We start from the raw sequence: 16,485 nt of genomic DNA, 5'->3' as shown, positions 1-16,485 counted from the left end.
TTTGATGCATATTGTAGTCTCTGTCATGGAGGCTGATACAGTATTAGTAATTTAGGTTTGAGATGATGATGGCTTGGACTAGGGTGATGGTAGTGGATTTACATTCTCCAGTTGTGTTTAGGAGATAGACTCGGTAAGACTTGATATATTATTTAGTGTATAGGCTAGTGAGCTATAACAGAGACTCCAGAACAGAGTAGCTCATACAAGAGAGAAGTTGTTTCCCCTTTATAATAGTTTAGCCATCCTTAGTTCATCTATGGTTTTACCTTTAGATGGTGTGAAATATTGGTAAAAACTGATAAAGTTATTGTAAATTACCGAACAGGATTCCAGCTTATCATTCTGTAATATTAGGAAAATTGTACTAGTTACATGGTTTCTCAGGTAAGCTGCATGACTAGTAATCTTGTCTTCATACTACCCAAAGTATTAAGTGCATTAGTAGTGGGAATTTAAGAGAAAGGTTCTTTTCTGAATTATTCAGAAAGCTGAAAAACATTGGAAAAAAGATACAAGAATTTCATTTTATGGGCAGATAGTGGTATGAATGGATTTTGAAGAACTTGTATAAAGTAGAAAGTTTTATGGAGACAGATACATAGACATTTAGTAAACAGTACTTGTAACCTTTTCAAGATTATGGGGAAAGTTGTTGAAATTATTTAGATATTTTAAACCTAAGAGAAAGAAGTTTCTTTGGGAGCAAGTCTCAGAAGTACCTAGCCTCTTTGGTAACTATTGTAAACACTTTCTTAGATTATGTACTGTAAGATTTGAACATAAAAACTTCCACTGAAGGCTGATCTTTATACTTTTAGTTGAAACGTTAAGTATTTGAACAGGCCTCTGTAAAATCTCCATACAGCACTAGGTGGCACACTGTGACTTTGGATGAAAATACACATATTTTGTTGAAGACTCCTGTGAGAAAAGAACCTAGGTTAAAAAAAAAATACTGTTTGAAATAGACATCTATTTTATGAAGTATCTCAGAACCATGTATTGCATTTCAAACCCTGATACTGATATTAAAATGCTTAAAACTATTTTATTTACATTACTACTGACATTTTTATAAGAACTGCACTACTAAAAATCATTAGAATTTATGGGTTTTTACTAAAAGGAATCCATTCAGCATGTATTACAAAAAGCATCTGTGCTTTAAAATGAAAAATGATTTTCAATCAGATCTTGTAGTAAGATGAGTAGTTATAATGTTTTTGCTTATCAAGTATTGGAATTAAGAATAAAATCAAAGTCTTGAGCTAGTGGTTTTTCTTTGAATGTGTGTCTGTGTATATATACTAAATACAAAAGAGCTAACTTGGTAAAATTTATAGTGGAGCTGAAATGTTTATGGAAGTAAAGAATGTTAGATTTGAAGTTTTCTGCTCTAGTGTTACAACATTGCTATTTTGTGATTATCCATTTTAGTTCTTGGAAACTCATTATTTTGTGAAGACTCTTGACTTAGAATGTAATGTATGGCATAGTGAATTTTCTGACCTGATACACACACACACACGCACACACACACGCACACACACACACACACTCAGTGTCTCTCTCTCTCTCTCACAGGATGTTCTGTGATTGTGTAAGGGAATTATCTGAAGTAGAGCTGAAAAGTAGGCCATCTATTTATACTTGTTCATTTGGCCTGGAAGCAATAGTGATACCCTTGGTTAGAACAATGCTAAATGATAGATGCCAGTATAAGTTAGATAGAACTGACCAATACTTAATGGGAGATGTGCTTAAGCTAAAGGAGGAAGTTTTCTGGTGTTGCATTGATTGGAAAGTATGAGAATGAGTAGAGAAGTGACTTTTGCAAATCTACAGGACACCAAATGGGGTTTGGACAGTGATCATAGACAAATGAGTTTCAGTGAAAGACCTTAATGAGTCAGGTAAGTAGATGACACATGGATATTCAGGGTAAGGTCAGAGGAATGAAGGAAGATGGGTACAGATGTTTACATTAAAGACGTAAAAAGTGACAAGTTCTGGAGAGGAAAATTTGGGTTAGACTGTCATCACAGAGAATTAGAGTAGAAGAATATAGTCTTTGTTTTTCTGGTAGTTGGATATTAGTTGGTGAGTTCATTCATTTTTGTACCGAAACCTGTTTCCTGTCACTCACAGATTTAGCACCTATTGTCATTCCCTCTTTCTTACCATAACACAATTTCTCTCTGTACTGGATCATCCCCATCAGTATGAAAGTATGATATACTATCACTCATCTTAAAAATCCATTCTGTTTATTTATTTCTTTGTTCTCCTTTATGACAAAACTCAAAGTATCTTAATACTCAGTATCCCCATTTTTCTCATCATTCTGTTTTGAACCGTTTTCAGTCAGGATTTTGACCCTACTATACCACTAAATAGGCAATAAGTTACCAATTTATTAGAGTTTATTATAAATTATTACTTTTATCACTTCCTGGACAATGCAAGGCTGTCAGTCTTATGGCTGTTGCTTTAAAGGTAATGAGTTGATTTTTCCCTCTCCTCTGTACTCAAGATTTTTCTCTTTGTTTCAGTTTATCATCAGTTTTTCTGTGATATGCTTAAGTGTGGTTTTCTTCGTATTTATCCTCTTTGGGGTTTGCAGAGCTTCTGGGAGAATTGGGCTTATATCTTTTTCTCAACTTTATTTTATACTGTCAAAGAGATTAATGGGATACTTGGTGAAATGTAAATGCTGTAATTTAAATAATAATTCCGTATCAGTGATAATTTCCTGATTTTGTTAGTTATAGTATAGTGATATAGGATAGTATCCTTACGTATATAAAATACATAGTGAAGTATTTACTGCCAAGGAGTATAACTGCAGATTGTTCTCAAATGCTTCAGGAAAAAAATGTGTGAGGGTATGTTTGATATTCTTTGTGTGAATTTATAACTTTTTAGTAATTTGAATGTATTTCACAATGACAAGTAATATGTGTCTGTTTATCTCACAGTTGGCTTCTTATCATACAGCCACATTGTTTGTTTACATACTGACTATGGCTGCTTCACATAAAATGGCAAAATTGAGTAGTTGTTACAGAGGTCTTACGGCCTGCAAAGCCTAAAATAAAAAAAAAATTATTATCTGGCCCTTTGTAGAAAATCTTTGCTGACCCTTGCTCTACAGTGTACTATAGTGACTTTTTTTTCTTTCCCTGAGGTGATGCTACTCATTAATTTCCTTCATTTGAAAATAATGTATTGCTTTTTCTTCACATATTCCCCAAAAGAATAAAAATTAATCAGTGGGTGGGGAGAATCCAAACTGGAAGGCAAATAGTAACATACTCCCAGGTGAAGATGAGAACTAATTACATGATTTTGGCAAACAGTACTTTGGATATTGTAAGGTTAAAGATAAGAACCATACGTAAATGCTGTAATGTAGTTAGTAAATGTGTTTCTCATAGGAGTATGGGTTAGCAATTTTGAAACTACTTTATGTGTATATTAGAATTGAACAGATAAGTAAATAAGATTGTAGATAATGAAAACTGGGGATCTTATGTTGGAGAAAGAAGTTTCAGACAAGCAAAGCGAAAGGCTAAAATGAGCCCCGTGGCATAGGATTGAAATCAATCAGTATAAACTCACGGTTTTTAATATCTGTATAGAAATAGATCCAGGTGTGTATATTGTGTGTTAGGGTGCATTCATCTAGTTCCTATTATCTCATTCTGTGAGTTGACTGGGTGATTTTTGTGATGTGATGTTGGCTGGGGTACTGGCATGGCAGCAGTTTTCTAGGGGCTCAACTGGGCTGGAATGTCCAAAATGGCTCACTCACACAGTGGGTAGAGGATGCTGTCCTCTGGGAGTTCAGCTAGGGCCTGTCAACCAGAGTGCTGCCCATGTGTGGTCTCTCTACTTGTGGCTTGGGCTTCTCATGGCATGACAGCTGGATTTTAAGAGTGACTACCCTAAGAGGGAGCATTCTAAGAGACTCAGGTGGAAGCTGCAAAGCTTCTGATGACCTAGTCTCAGAAGTTATGCAGTGTCCCTTCTGCCGCATTTTATTGGTCAGAAAGCAAGTTACAGAGGCATATTCACGGGGAGTGGATTACATGAGGGCATGAACACCAGCAGGTGTGGTTTACTGGGGCCAAGGGAGGCATCTTTGAAGACTACCTACCATACTTGTTAATTCATATATTATTTTTTACTCTTACATGTTTGCTTCATTTACTTGGATTGTTAGCTCTTTGAGGACAAGCACAATACTTTATATATTTATATTTTTCTTTATATTCTCCTCAGTCTCTTACTTGATGCTTTTGCACATAGTAATTGCCTCGTTAAATGTATTGCGCTTTAGGATTCCAGGAATGCTAAAAGTCCAGGCTGGCAAGAACTATAGGAGGGCAGGGAGGCACCTACTAATTGGACTGGGATTTTGGGCTGGCCCAGTGGTGAACTTGTTTCACAAAGAGGCAGGTTTCCCACACAGATTTAAGGATTAGATAAGGAGGCTGTATCCTCGTGTTCATATGGGTGTTTTATGATCTCTTTCTTCTCATAGATACTTGGCTTATAAAAACAGACTATTTTGATATGACATTCATTAGTGGGGAGGCAATTTCCTTTATTTTACTGGACCTGGCTCCCAGCTGGCACAGGGTGTTGGTGGGGCTGAACCTGTAGGCCTGTGTTCTTAGGCCAGGCAGGGCTAGAGCAAGCAAGAAATTACGTATGTTCTGTGCAACAGTTTGAGTTTTAAAAATTGCAATTTAAATTTACCTGTTAACAGCAATTATTATTTGAATCCTGATAACAGGGAGATAAAATTATGTAGCTAAAAATGGAATGTTGACTTACTTTCTAGTAATTCTCTAGAGAATTAAAAAAAGGGTTTTCCAAAATATTTTATGCTGAAGAGGTCTTTTAGGGGAAATATATAGGATGTTTGTGAAAACTGGTCTCTTTCACACTTGGACTTGTTGATATGTAAGGGATGGTGCAGATATTAGTCCACAGCAGTGTTGGTGCTCTTTAGGCCACTTTTTCAAACCTTAGATTATATTTATTATTTAAATAATTTGTTTATTTTTTAGAGTTACAAAACTCAGTGTTTTTAGATCTAAAAAAGACTTGTGACTTTCTTTTCTCTGTTTAACCACCTACCACATCCCAAATTAGTTTTAAGTGTTTTCTTTCTGAGAAAAATGTGAGAAATAATGACTTTGTTAAATATATATTTTGACTTATCTAATAATCTAATAAGTACCATCTTTTCCATACATAGGCTTCATTCCAGCGCTCCAATAGTCATGACAAAGTAAGGAGAATAGTTGCAGAGGAGGGTCGTACAGCAAGAAACCTAATAGCTTGGAGTGTTCCACTAGAAAGCAAAGATGATGATGGTATGTATTTAAAAAATTAGTTTCATTTTTGTTGTAAATAAGAAGGGTGTATTTAGTCCTAAAGAGATAGACTGAAAACTGTTTGCAATTAGACTTCTAGGGCTGATTAGTATGTTAAATAAGAAATACTTTTTTGTTGCTTTTATACACACATGGTTTTATAAAAGCCTTATTGTTAGTTTTGCTTTTTCAGATAATAGTGAAATTTGAAATTGGGTTTATTGTGTTATTATGACCAGCAGATTAGGGGTTGTTAAAGTGATAAGAGATTTAGTGATATGTTTAGGCTTTGTCTCCCCACCCAAATCTCACCTTGAATTATAATCCCCATAATCCCCACGTGTCAAGGGAGAGACCAAGTGGAGGTAATTGGATCATGGGGGTGGTTTCCCCCATGCTGTTCTCGTGACAGTGAGTGAGTTCTCATGAAATGTGATGGTTTTATAAGGGGCTCTTTCCCCTAAGCTCGGTACTTCTCCTTCCTGCTGCCTTGTAAAGAAGGCGCCTTGCTTGCCCTTGTCCTTCCACCATGATTGCAAGTTTCCTGAGGCCTCCCCAGCCATGCTGAACTATGAGCCCTTTCCTTTATAAATTACCCGGTTTCAGACAGTTCTTTATAAGCAGTATGAAAATGGACTAATACATTTAGGTTTTTTCTTTTATTAAATTCTTATAAAAATAAAAGGAGGTTTTTTAAAAATCATACTTACCATAATTAGGTGCAATTTAATGTAATACTTTAGAAAATAGAAGATATTTCTTTAGTTCTCATTATTATTATTTGAACAAGAAAAAAAAATCATCTCTACCCTCCCTTTAATGGCTAGAGGCAGTGTGAAGCCACTGTTTTGAGGATGTTGAAGATTGGATAGAGATACAGAAGACAGGAGGTTGGCATACCTCACTTTGAAATTTTCTGAGAGCTTGTAGAATATTCCTCACAGTTAGGTTTGTCTGGTATCTTTTCATGACTAGATTCAGGTAGGTGTTTTTAGTAGGAATTCTATAGAAATGATGTGTCCTTTTCAGTTATCAGAGGAGGTTTGTGATAACTGTCTCGTTAATTTAATCAATTGCTTTAAGTGTTGTCTGCCAAATTTCTCTACTGTAAAGTAACTAATTTTTTCCTATGTAACTAATGAGTAATTTGTGGTAAGATAGTTTGAAACTATGTAAATATCCTGTTTTTTGTTGAAACAGTACACTCACTACTTTTTAGCTTCTATTGATAATCCTTGGCTTATGTTATACCTCTGGTGGTTGCAAAGTGGTGATTTGTTAACAACTCCATCATTCCTTCTGCATTTGTTAGCCTTCTAATATAAGGAAGAGCTTTACCATCTCCTCTTTATTTTTATGTATGTATGTATTTATGTATGTATTTATATTTTCAGTTTGTGTGGACTCATGGCTTCTTATGGTATTTAATGGGGTACAGTTACTCTATTTTGATGCTTAAATTCTTCTCAATTTTTCAAATGGGAGACCCTTTAACTTGGCTCCTGTTCCTTTTGACATGTTCTAATCATGTTTCCATTCTTTGAAAACATCTTTACACAAGATGTTTCAAGCTAAACAAGAATTCACCTGTTTTATTCTCTTAAATTTATGTTTACATTTTATTTTATTTAAAATTTTCTTTAAAGAATGTTTTAAATCTTTATCTTTTTTACGTTTGGTCCTCTGATCCATTTGTAGTTTATTCTTACATATAGTGTGTGGTACGGATCTAATTTTATCTTTTTCCTTACAGCTATCAAGTTGCCTCAGCATAACTTGTTATAAAGTTTATCTTTGCCCCAGTTATTTTTGATTCCACCTTTTCTGTAGAGTGAATTTCCATATGTAATTGAATTCCATTCTACTAGTCTGTTTACCTAATTCATGTGTGAGTGTCATACTATTTTAATTATGGAGGCATTATAGTATTTTTAAATGCCTGCTTGGACCTGTCTTCCCCTGTAGCTTTTCTTTCTCAGTTTTCCTAGCTATTTTTAGAGAACATTGTTTTGAATCACAAAAACTATCAAATAGAGGGGAAAATTGGATTTATCTTTTGAAATTCAGCTTCTTAACAGCTAATCTTTCCACAAGGAGCTTACTATTCATTTCTTTGATAAAAGTACATATCAACATGATTTATTACAAAAGTAAAAAAAAATTCTGTATATTATAAATATTTTTATATGAAATTGGATTCTCTCATTTTCCATGGGTTATTCTGAACACAAAATAGTTCAAAGGTGTTTCTATTAAAGTTGTTTCTATTCAAAAAACAAAGGAAAGAAAATATAATAATCAAACATCTGTACATAACCCGATTTTTCATACAAGAACATAAATAATTGGCCAGTACAATTTTAAGGCTTCATTTGTGACTATTGTAACAATAAAACTGTAAGCACAGGCCGGGCGCAGTGGCTCACGTCTGTAATCCTAGCACTTTGGGAGGCTGAGGCAGGTGGATTGCCTGAGCTCAGGAGTTCGAGACCAGCCTGGGCAACATGGTGAAACCTCGTCTCTACTAAAATACAAAACAATTAGCCGGGCATGGCAGTGGGCGCCTGTAATCCTTGCTACCCGGGAGGCTTGAACCTGGGAGGCAGAGGTTGCAGTGAGCCAAGATCGCGCCACTGCACTCCAGCCTGGGGGACAGAGTGAGACTCTGTCTCAAAAAAACAAAACAAAACAAAACCCAAAAAACTGTAAGCACAGATAATTAGAACTTTCTGAATATCTGTAGTAATGATGACAAAAGAAGAATATTAACATTTACAATTTTTGTTAAGGATTATTTTATATTGTTAAAACTTTGCCACATATAGGCAATTAAAAACTAAGTTTTTAATAGCAGCTTGTTCTTGTTTTATGACTACAATATATACTTAGGTGTTTCTGAGGATAATTCCACTTAAAAATAGTTCTCTGCTTCGTATTATTTCTGTTTCTAAGCTGGTTTTTCTGCTGGATATTCTAAAAACCTGCTGGTACATTACAGCTTGTGCTTATTCTAAGCTGGTTTTTCTGCTGGATATTCTAAGAAAACTTGCTGGTAGATTGTTTTTTATAATTAAAGGATGTGGCTCTGTAGGTTAGTGTAGCATTCTCTCCCTTTACCCCTGGTGGAACAGTGAGGGTGTCCCACTTATGTCAGATAAGTTGATAGTTAGGTACCTGTGTGTTATGGCTCACTTATACTGCTTCAGGGGACCTGGCCCCAAAATTACTTTGCAGAAAGGAAAATTATTCTGTTATACATTATAGAATTTTATTCCTATTTTGAAATGCTGGAGAGGTTGCAGAGAAAAAGGAACACTTACACACTGCTGGTGAGAATGTAAATTAGTTTGGCCATTGTGGAAAGCACTTTGGTGATTACTCAAAGAGTTAAAAACAGAACTATCATTTGACCCAGCAATCTAATTACTGAGTATATACTCAAAGAATATAAATTGTTCTACCATAAAGATACATGTATGTGTATGTTCATCACAGCACTACTTTCAATAGCAAAAACATGGAATCAACCTAAATGGCCATCAATGGTAGACTGGATAAAGAAAATGTGGTACATATATACACCATGGACTACTACGTAGCCATAAAAAGAATGAAATCATGTTATTTGCAGCAATATGGATGGAGCTGGAGATCATTATCCTAAGTGAACTAATGCAAGAACAGTAAACCAAAAACTGCACGTTCTCATTTATAAGTGGGAACTAAACATTGAGTACATGGACACAAAGAAGGGAGCAAAAGACAACAGGGCCTACTTGAGGGTAGAGGGTGGGAGGAGAGTGAGGATTGAAAAACTACCTATCAGTTACTTATGCTAATTACCTGAGTGACAAAATAATCTGTGCACCAAACCCCTGTGAAACGTAATTTGCCTGTATAGCAAACCTGCACATGTACCCCTGTACCTAAAATAAAAGAAAAAAAAAGAATTTTATTTCTGTTTTGAATTGCTGTTGAGAATAGTAATTACAAAACAGTAGTTGGTGTCTTTCTTATAAAAAAGAATGAGTGAAAAAATATAAAGAACTGAAACCTCACTTTTCGCAGTGAAATTGTGCATTTCATATATCAGGTAAAACAAAATATTGGGGTTTTATGTAGAAAACATAGTCTTAATTTTATTGTTGAAATGAAATTTGAACTTAAAGAACTATTTCCAGATTTATATACAAGTTGAGGAGTACCAGTAACTGGACTTTGTTTTTAAAAGTTGTCAGAGTATCTGACTTAAGATGTTGATTTATTCCTATTCAGAGAAAGGTATTCAATAATAGCAGTCTCTGGGACTTTGGAAATTTGTTGTTGTTGTTGTTTTAATTATATCAGTTTATATTGACCATGAACAGACTGTACTATACTGTGGTCTCTGGAAGGAGATTAAATGTTAGTATGCCTGAATGATTTGCGTAGTTTAGGTTTACATTATCTAATTACCTGTAGTTCAATTTTATACTATCTATCATTCTGTATATCTACATATTTATTTTTTTCTTGCCTTGAAGGAAAACCTAAATGTCAAACTGGTGGAAAATCTAAGAGGACCATTCAAGGCACTCATAAAACTACTAAACAGGTACAGCATCTATAACTTTTTTACTTATTTACTTTTAATTTCAATTTCTGAATGTATTATAAATTATGAAAATCTTATTTTGCAGGATTTGAATATTATTTATCTAAATAAAAATTTAATGTACTTTTTTTAAAACAAATGTGTATATGGTAATCAGTGTGACTTACTTGTACTAATACTTTACAGATATTAATTTGTTTGGTTCTCGTTCCCTTCGATGTAAGCATTACAGTTATCCTCACTTACATTGAAGTTTTGTTCCAAAAAGAAACTGAGACAGAGAGAAGGCATGTAACTTGCTAGTAAATGACACAGCCAGGGTTTGAACCCAGGCAGTTAATTTTTTTCTTTTTTTTTTTTTTAACTTTTTTTTTTCTTTGAGACAGTCTCATCCTGTTGCCCAGGCTGGAGTGCAGTGGTGTGATTTTGGCTCACTGAACCCTCTTCCTCTTGGGTTCAAGCAGTTCTCATGCCTCAGCCACCCCAGAACCTGGAACTACAGTCATGTGTCACCATGCCCGGCTAATTTTTGTATTTTTAATAGAGACGGGGTTTCACCATGTTGGCCAGGCTGGTCCCAAACTCCTGGCCTCAAGTGATCCACCTGCCTTGGCCTCCCAAAGTGCTGGGGTTATAGGCATGAACCACCACATTCAGCCCTTGGCGGTTAATTTCCACAGTTTATGCTCTTAGCTCCTCTGCTATGCCTTCCATGTTTGCCAGTTCTTTTATGATTTTCTTTCTTGATATAATGATGCCTTTAGGTTGCAGGATGGTAAAGATATTTGGACTACAAAAATTTTAAATTGCTCGAATAAAATTTTGGACAACACAAGCCTACTTTATCTTTTGAAAGTGTTTAGCATAATTATAGTTAGCTTTTTAATCCATAGTTATTTTCATATGTGTTGTTATTTTATTTTATTAATTTAATTTAATTTTTTGAGATAAGGTCTCACTGTTGCCCAGGCTGAGTACGGTGGCACAATCACAGCTCACAGAATCACTTGACCTCCTGGGCTCAAGTAATTCTCCCACCTCAGCCTCCAGAGTGGCTGGGACCACAGGTGTACACCACTGTGCCTGGCTAACTTTTGATTTTTTGGACAATTATTTTGATATTTTTAAGTATATAGTATGTATTATGTAAAATACAATTTCATATGAGAAAAACATGGGCTTCTAATCATGATGTCATTGTGAGTTCACAAAGAATCCCCCATCCCCACACACAAAGGCACCAATGATTTTATATACATATATATGTAAAAAAACGTTAAAAATATATACATATATGTATGTTTTTAATATATACATATAAAAATATATACTTATATGCACATATATACACATATACATGTATATATTTCTTATATATGTATATGTATTTTAACCTTTATTTTAGGTTGAGGGGTACATATGCAGGTTTGTTATATAGGTAAACTCGTTTCATGGGGGTTTGTTGTACAGATTATTTCATCACGCAGGTACGAAGCCTAGTACCCAATAGTTATTTTTCCTCTTTCTCTTTTTTCTCCCACCCTCAAGGAGGCCCCTCTGTTTGTTGTTCCCTTCTTTGTGTTCATGAGTTCTTATAATTTAGCTCTCGTAAGTGAGGACATGCAGTATTTGGTTTTCTGTTTCTGCGATAGTTTGCTAAGGATAATGGCCTCCAGCTCCATTCATGTTCCAGCAAAATACATGATCTTGTTCTTTTTTATGGCTACATAGTATTCCATCATATATATGTACCAAATTTTCTTTATCCAATCTGTTGTTGATGAGCATTTAGGTTGATTCCATGTCTTTGCTATTGTGAATAGTGCTGCAGTGAACATTCACGTGCATGTGTCTTTATGGTAGAATGATTTATATTCCTCTGGTAATATACCCAGTAATGGGATTGCTGGGTTGAATGGTATTTCTGTTTTTAGCTCTTTGAGGAATCGCCATACTTCTTTCCATAATGGCCGAACTAATTTACACTCCCAGCAATAGCGTGTAAGTATTCTCTTATCTCCACAACCTTGCCAAGATCTGTTATTTTTTTGACTTTTTAGTAATAGCCATTCCGACTGGTGTGAATTGGTATCTCATTGTGATTTTGATTTGCGTTTCTCTAATGAACAGTGATACTGAGCTTTTTTTCATATGCTTATTGGCTGCATGTATGACTTCTTTAGAATAGAGTTTGTGTTCTTTGCCTACTTTTTAATGGGGTTGTTTGTTTTTATCTTGTAAATTTGTTTGCATTTATTATAGATGCCAGATATTAAACCTTTGTCAGATGCATAGTTTGCAAAAATTTTCTCCCATTCTGTAAGTTGTTTACTTTTTTTTTTTTTTTTTTTTGCTGTGCAGAAGCTCTTAAGTTTAATTAGATGCCATGTGTCAAATTTTGCTTTTGTGTCAATTGCTTTTGGTGTCTTTGTCAAGAAATCTTTGCATGTTCCTATGTCCAGGATGGTATTGCCAGTTGTCTTCCAGGATTTTTATAGTTTTGGGTTTTACATTGAAGTCTTTAATCCATCTTGAGTTGATTTTTGTATATGGTGTAAGGAAGGGGCCTAGTTTCAGTCTTCTGCATATGGCTACCCAGTTATCTCAACACCATTTGTTGAATAGAGAGTCCTTTCCCCATATCTTGTTTTTGTCTTGTCAAAGATCAGATAGTTGTAGGTGTGTGGCCTTATTTTTGGGCTCTCTCTTCTGTTCCATTGATCTTTGTGTCTGTTTTTGTACCAGTACCATGCTGTTTTGGTTACTGTAGCCTTATAGCATAGTTTGAAGTTGGGTAGCATTGATGCCTCTAGGGTTTTGTTTTTTGTTTTTTTTTTGGGACGGAGTCTCGCTCTGTCACCCAGGCTGGAGTGCAGTGGTGCGATCTCGGCTCACTGCAAGCTCCACCTCCTGGGTTCAGGCCATTCTCCTGCCTCAGCCTCCCAAGTAGCTGGGACTACAGGCACCTGCAACCATGCCTGGCTAATTTTTTTTTTTTTTTTTTGTATTTTTAGTAGAGATGGGGTTTCACCATGTTAGCCAGGACAGTCTTGATCTTCTGACCTCATGATCCGCCTGCCTTGGCATCTCAAAGTGCTGGGATTACAGGTGTGAGCTACCGCGCCCGGCCATGTTTTTTTTTAAACTTAGGATTGCCTTGGCTATTTGGGCGTTTTTTTGGTTCCACATGAATTTTAAATAGTTTTTTATCATTCTGTGAAGAATGTCATTGGTAGTTTGATGGGAATAGCATTGAATCTGTAAATTGCTTTGGGCAGTATGGCTGTTTTAATGATATTGATTCTTCCTATTCATGAGCATGGGATGTTTTTCCATTTGTTTGTGTCATCTCTGATTTCTTTGAGCAGTGTTTTGTAATTCTTCTTGTGGAGATGTTTCTCCTCCCTGGTTAGCTGTATTTCTAGGTATTTTATTCTTTTTTATCGCAATTTTGAATTGGATTGCATTCCTGATTTGACTCTCGGCTTGGCTGTTGTTGTGTATAAGAATGCTAATGACTTTTTTGTTTTTGTTTTTTTTGAGATGGAGTCTTGCTCTATTGCCGGGATGGAGTGCAGTGGCACGATCTCGGCTCACCACAACCTCCGCCTCCTGGGTTCAAGCGATTCTCCTGTCTCAGCCTCCTGAGTAGCTGGGACTACAGGTTCACGTCACCATGCCCAGCTAATTTTTGTATTTTTAGTAAAGACAAGGTTTCACCTTGTTGGCCAGGGTGGTCTCGATCTGCTGACCTCGTGATCCGCCTGCCTCGGCCTCCCAAAGTGCTGGAATTACAGGAAGAATGCTAATGACTTTTGTGTGGTGATTTTGTATCCTGAAACTTTGCTGAAGTTGTTTATCAGCTAAGGAGCTTTTGTGCTGAGACTATGGGTTTTCTAGATACATAGAATCAAGTCATCTGCAAATGGATATTTTGACTTCCTCCCTTCCTATTTGGATGCCCTTTATTTTTTTCTCTTGCCTGATGGCTCTTGCCAGGACTTCCAATACTGTATTGAATAGGAGTGGCGAGAAAAGGCATCTTTGTCTTGTGCCAGTTTTCAGGGGAGATGCTTCCAGCTGTTCCCTTTTCAGTATGATGTTGGCTGTGGCTTTGTCATAGATGGCTCTTTTTATTTTGAGGTATGTTCCTTTAATATCTCATTTATTGAGAGTTTTTAACGTGAAGATATGTTGAGTTATATCGAAAACTTTTTCTGCATCCATTGAGATAACTATGTGGTTTTTTTTTTCTTTAGTTCTGTTTAGATGTTGAATCACATTTATTGATTTGCCTATGCTGAAGCAACCTTGCATCCCGGGGATGAAGCCTACTTGATTTTCAATGTACTGCTGAATTTGGTTTGCATGTATTTTGTTGAGGATTTTTGTGTCAATGTTCATCAAAGATACTGGCCTGAAGTTTCTTTTCGTGTTGTGTCTCGGCCAGATTTTGGTATCAGGATGATACTGGCTTCATAGAATGAGTTGGGGAGGAGTTCTTTCTCCTCAATTTTTTTGGAATAGTTTCAGTAGGAATAGTACCAGCTTTTCTTTGTATATCTGGTAGAATTTGGCTGTGAATCCTTCTGGTCCTGGGCTTTTTTTGGTTGGTAGGCTACTTATTACTGATTCAATTTCAGAGTTTATTGTTGGTCCATTTAGAGAATCAGTTTGTTCCTGGTTCAGTCTTGGGAGGGAGTATGTGTCCAGGAATTTATCCATCTCTTCTAGGTTTTCCAGTTTGTATGCACAGAGGTGTTCATAGCGGTTTCTGATGGTTATTTTTATTTCCGTGGGGTCAGTGGTAACATGACATTTCCAATTGTGTTTATTTGGATATTCTCTCTTTTCTTCTTTATTAGTCCAGCTAGTGGCCTATCTTATTAATTTTTTCAAAGAACCGACTCCTGGATTATTGATCTTTTGAAAGGTTTTTCATGTCTTGATTTCCTTGGTTCATCTCTGATTTTGTTTATATCTTGTCTTCTGCTAGTTTTGGGGTTGATTTGCTCTTGCTTCTGTAATTCTCTTAGTTGTGATGTTAGATTGTTAATTTGAGATCTTTCCAACTTTTTGATGTGGGTGTTTAGTGCTATGAATTTCCCTCTTAACATTGCCTTAGCTGGATCCCAGAGATTCTGGTATGTTGTATCTTTTGTTCTCATTAGTTTCAAAGAACTCCTTGATTTCTGTCTTCATTTCATTATTTACTCAGAATTCATTCAAGTGCATGTTGTTTAGTTTCATGTGTTGCATGGTTTTGGGTAATTTTCTTAGTTTTGACTTCCATTTTTATTACATTGTGGTCTGAAAGTGTGTTTGGTATGATTTCAGTTCTTTTTGCATTTGCTGAGGATTGTTTTATGTCCAATTATGAGGTTGATTTTAGAGTATGTGTGCCATGTGGCAATGAGAAGAATGTATATTCTGTGTTTTTGGTTGGAGAGTTCTGTAGAGATCTATCAGATCCATTTGGTACAGTGTTGAGTTCAGGCCCTGAATATCTTTGTTAATTTTCTGTCTTGATGATCTAACACTGCCAGTGGAGTATTGAGGTCTTCCACTCTTATTGTGTGGGAGTCTAAGTCTCTTTGTAGGTCTCTAAGAACTTGCTTTATGAATCTAGGTGCTTCTCCTGTGTTGGGTGCATATATATTTAGTATAGTTAGGTCTTGTTGAATTGAATCCTTTATCATTATGTAATGCCCTTTTTTTTGTCTTTTTTTGATCTTTGTTGGCCCAAAGTCTGTTTTGTCTGAAGTTAGGATTGTAACCACTCCTTTTTTTCTGATTTCCATTTGCTTGGTAGATTTCCCTCCATCCCTTTATTTTGAGCCTATGCATGTCTCTATGTGTGATATGGGTCTCTTGAAGACAGCATACCATTGGGTCTTGTTTTTTTTAATCCAACTTGCCACTCTGTGCCTTTTAAGTGGGGGCATTTAGCCCATTTACATTCAAGGTTAGCAATACGTGTGAATTTGATCCTATCATGTTGTTGTTAGCTGGTTATTATGCTGGCTTGTTTGTGTGGTCGCCTTATAGTGTCCCTGATCTGTGTATTTAAGTGTGTTTTTGTATTGGTTGGTAGCAGTTCTTCCTTTCTATATTTTGTGCTGCTTTCAAGATCTCTTGTAAAGCAGGTCTGGTAGTCATAAACTCTCTCAACATTTGCTTATCTGAAAAGGACCTTATTTCTTCTTTGCTTACCAAGTTTAGTTTGGCTGGATATGAAATTCTTGGTTGAAGATTTTTTTTCTCTAAGAATGTTGGATATAGGCCCCCAGTCTCTTCTGGCTTGTAGCTGAGAGGTCTGATGTTAGCTTTATGAGGTTCCCTTTGTAGGTGACCTGCCCTTTCTCCCTATTAAAGCTACCTTTAACATTTTTTCTTTCATTTCAACCTTGGAAAATCTGATGATTACATGTCTTGGGGGTTGATCTTCTTGTGTAGAATCTTGCAGAGGTTCTCTGTATTTCCTGAATTTGACTGCTGGCC

General features: G+C 35.9%; 1 protein-coding gene across 10 annotated transcripts in view; it reads left to right on the top strand.

Annotated features, from left to right (window-relative positions):
• The window catches only part of SCAPER (S-phase cyclin A associated protein in the ER), a 568,863-nt gene that overhangs the window by 39,711 nt on the left and 512,667 nt on the right, over nucleotides 1-16,485 (top strand). For 4 of the 10 annotated variants that reach the window (XM_034939208.4, XM_034939207.4, XM_063596813.1 and 1 more), the window contains exons 3-4: nucleotides 5,273-5,390; nucleotides 9,914-9,984. In XM_034939208.4, coding sequence (XP_034795099.1) covers nucleotides 5,273-5,390; nucleotides 9,914-9,984 — 189 coding nt within the window. Of the gene's footprint in view, nucleotides 1-5,272; nucleotides 5,391-9,913; nucleotides 9,985-11,918; nucleotides 11,986-16,485 lie in introns of those variants that run through there. The other 6 variants (XM_063596820.1, XM_063596815.1, XM_063596814.1 and 3 more) reach the window with 3 other exon arrangements.

The sequence above is a fragment of the Pan paniscus genome, chromosome 16 (assembly GCF_029289425.2).
Source record: "Pan paniscus chromosome 16, NHGRI_mPanPan1-v2.0_pri, whole genome shotgun sequence".
NCBI lineage: Eukaryota > Metazoa > Chordata > Mammalia > Primates > Hominidae > Pan > Pan paniscus.
This window is presented reverse-complemented; position numbering and strand designations above follow the sequence as displayed.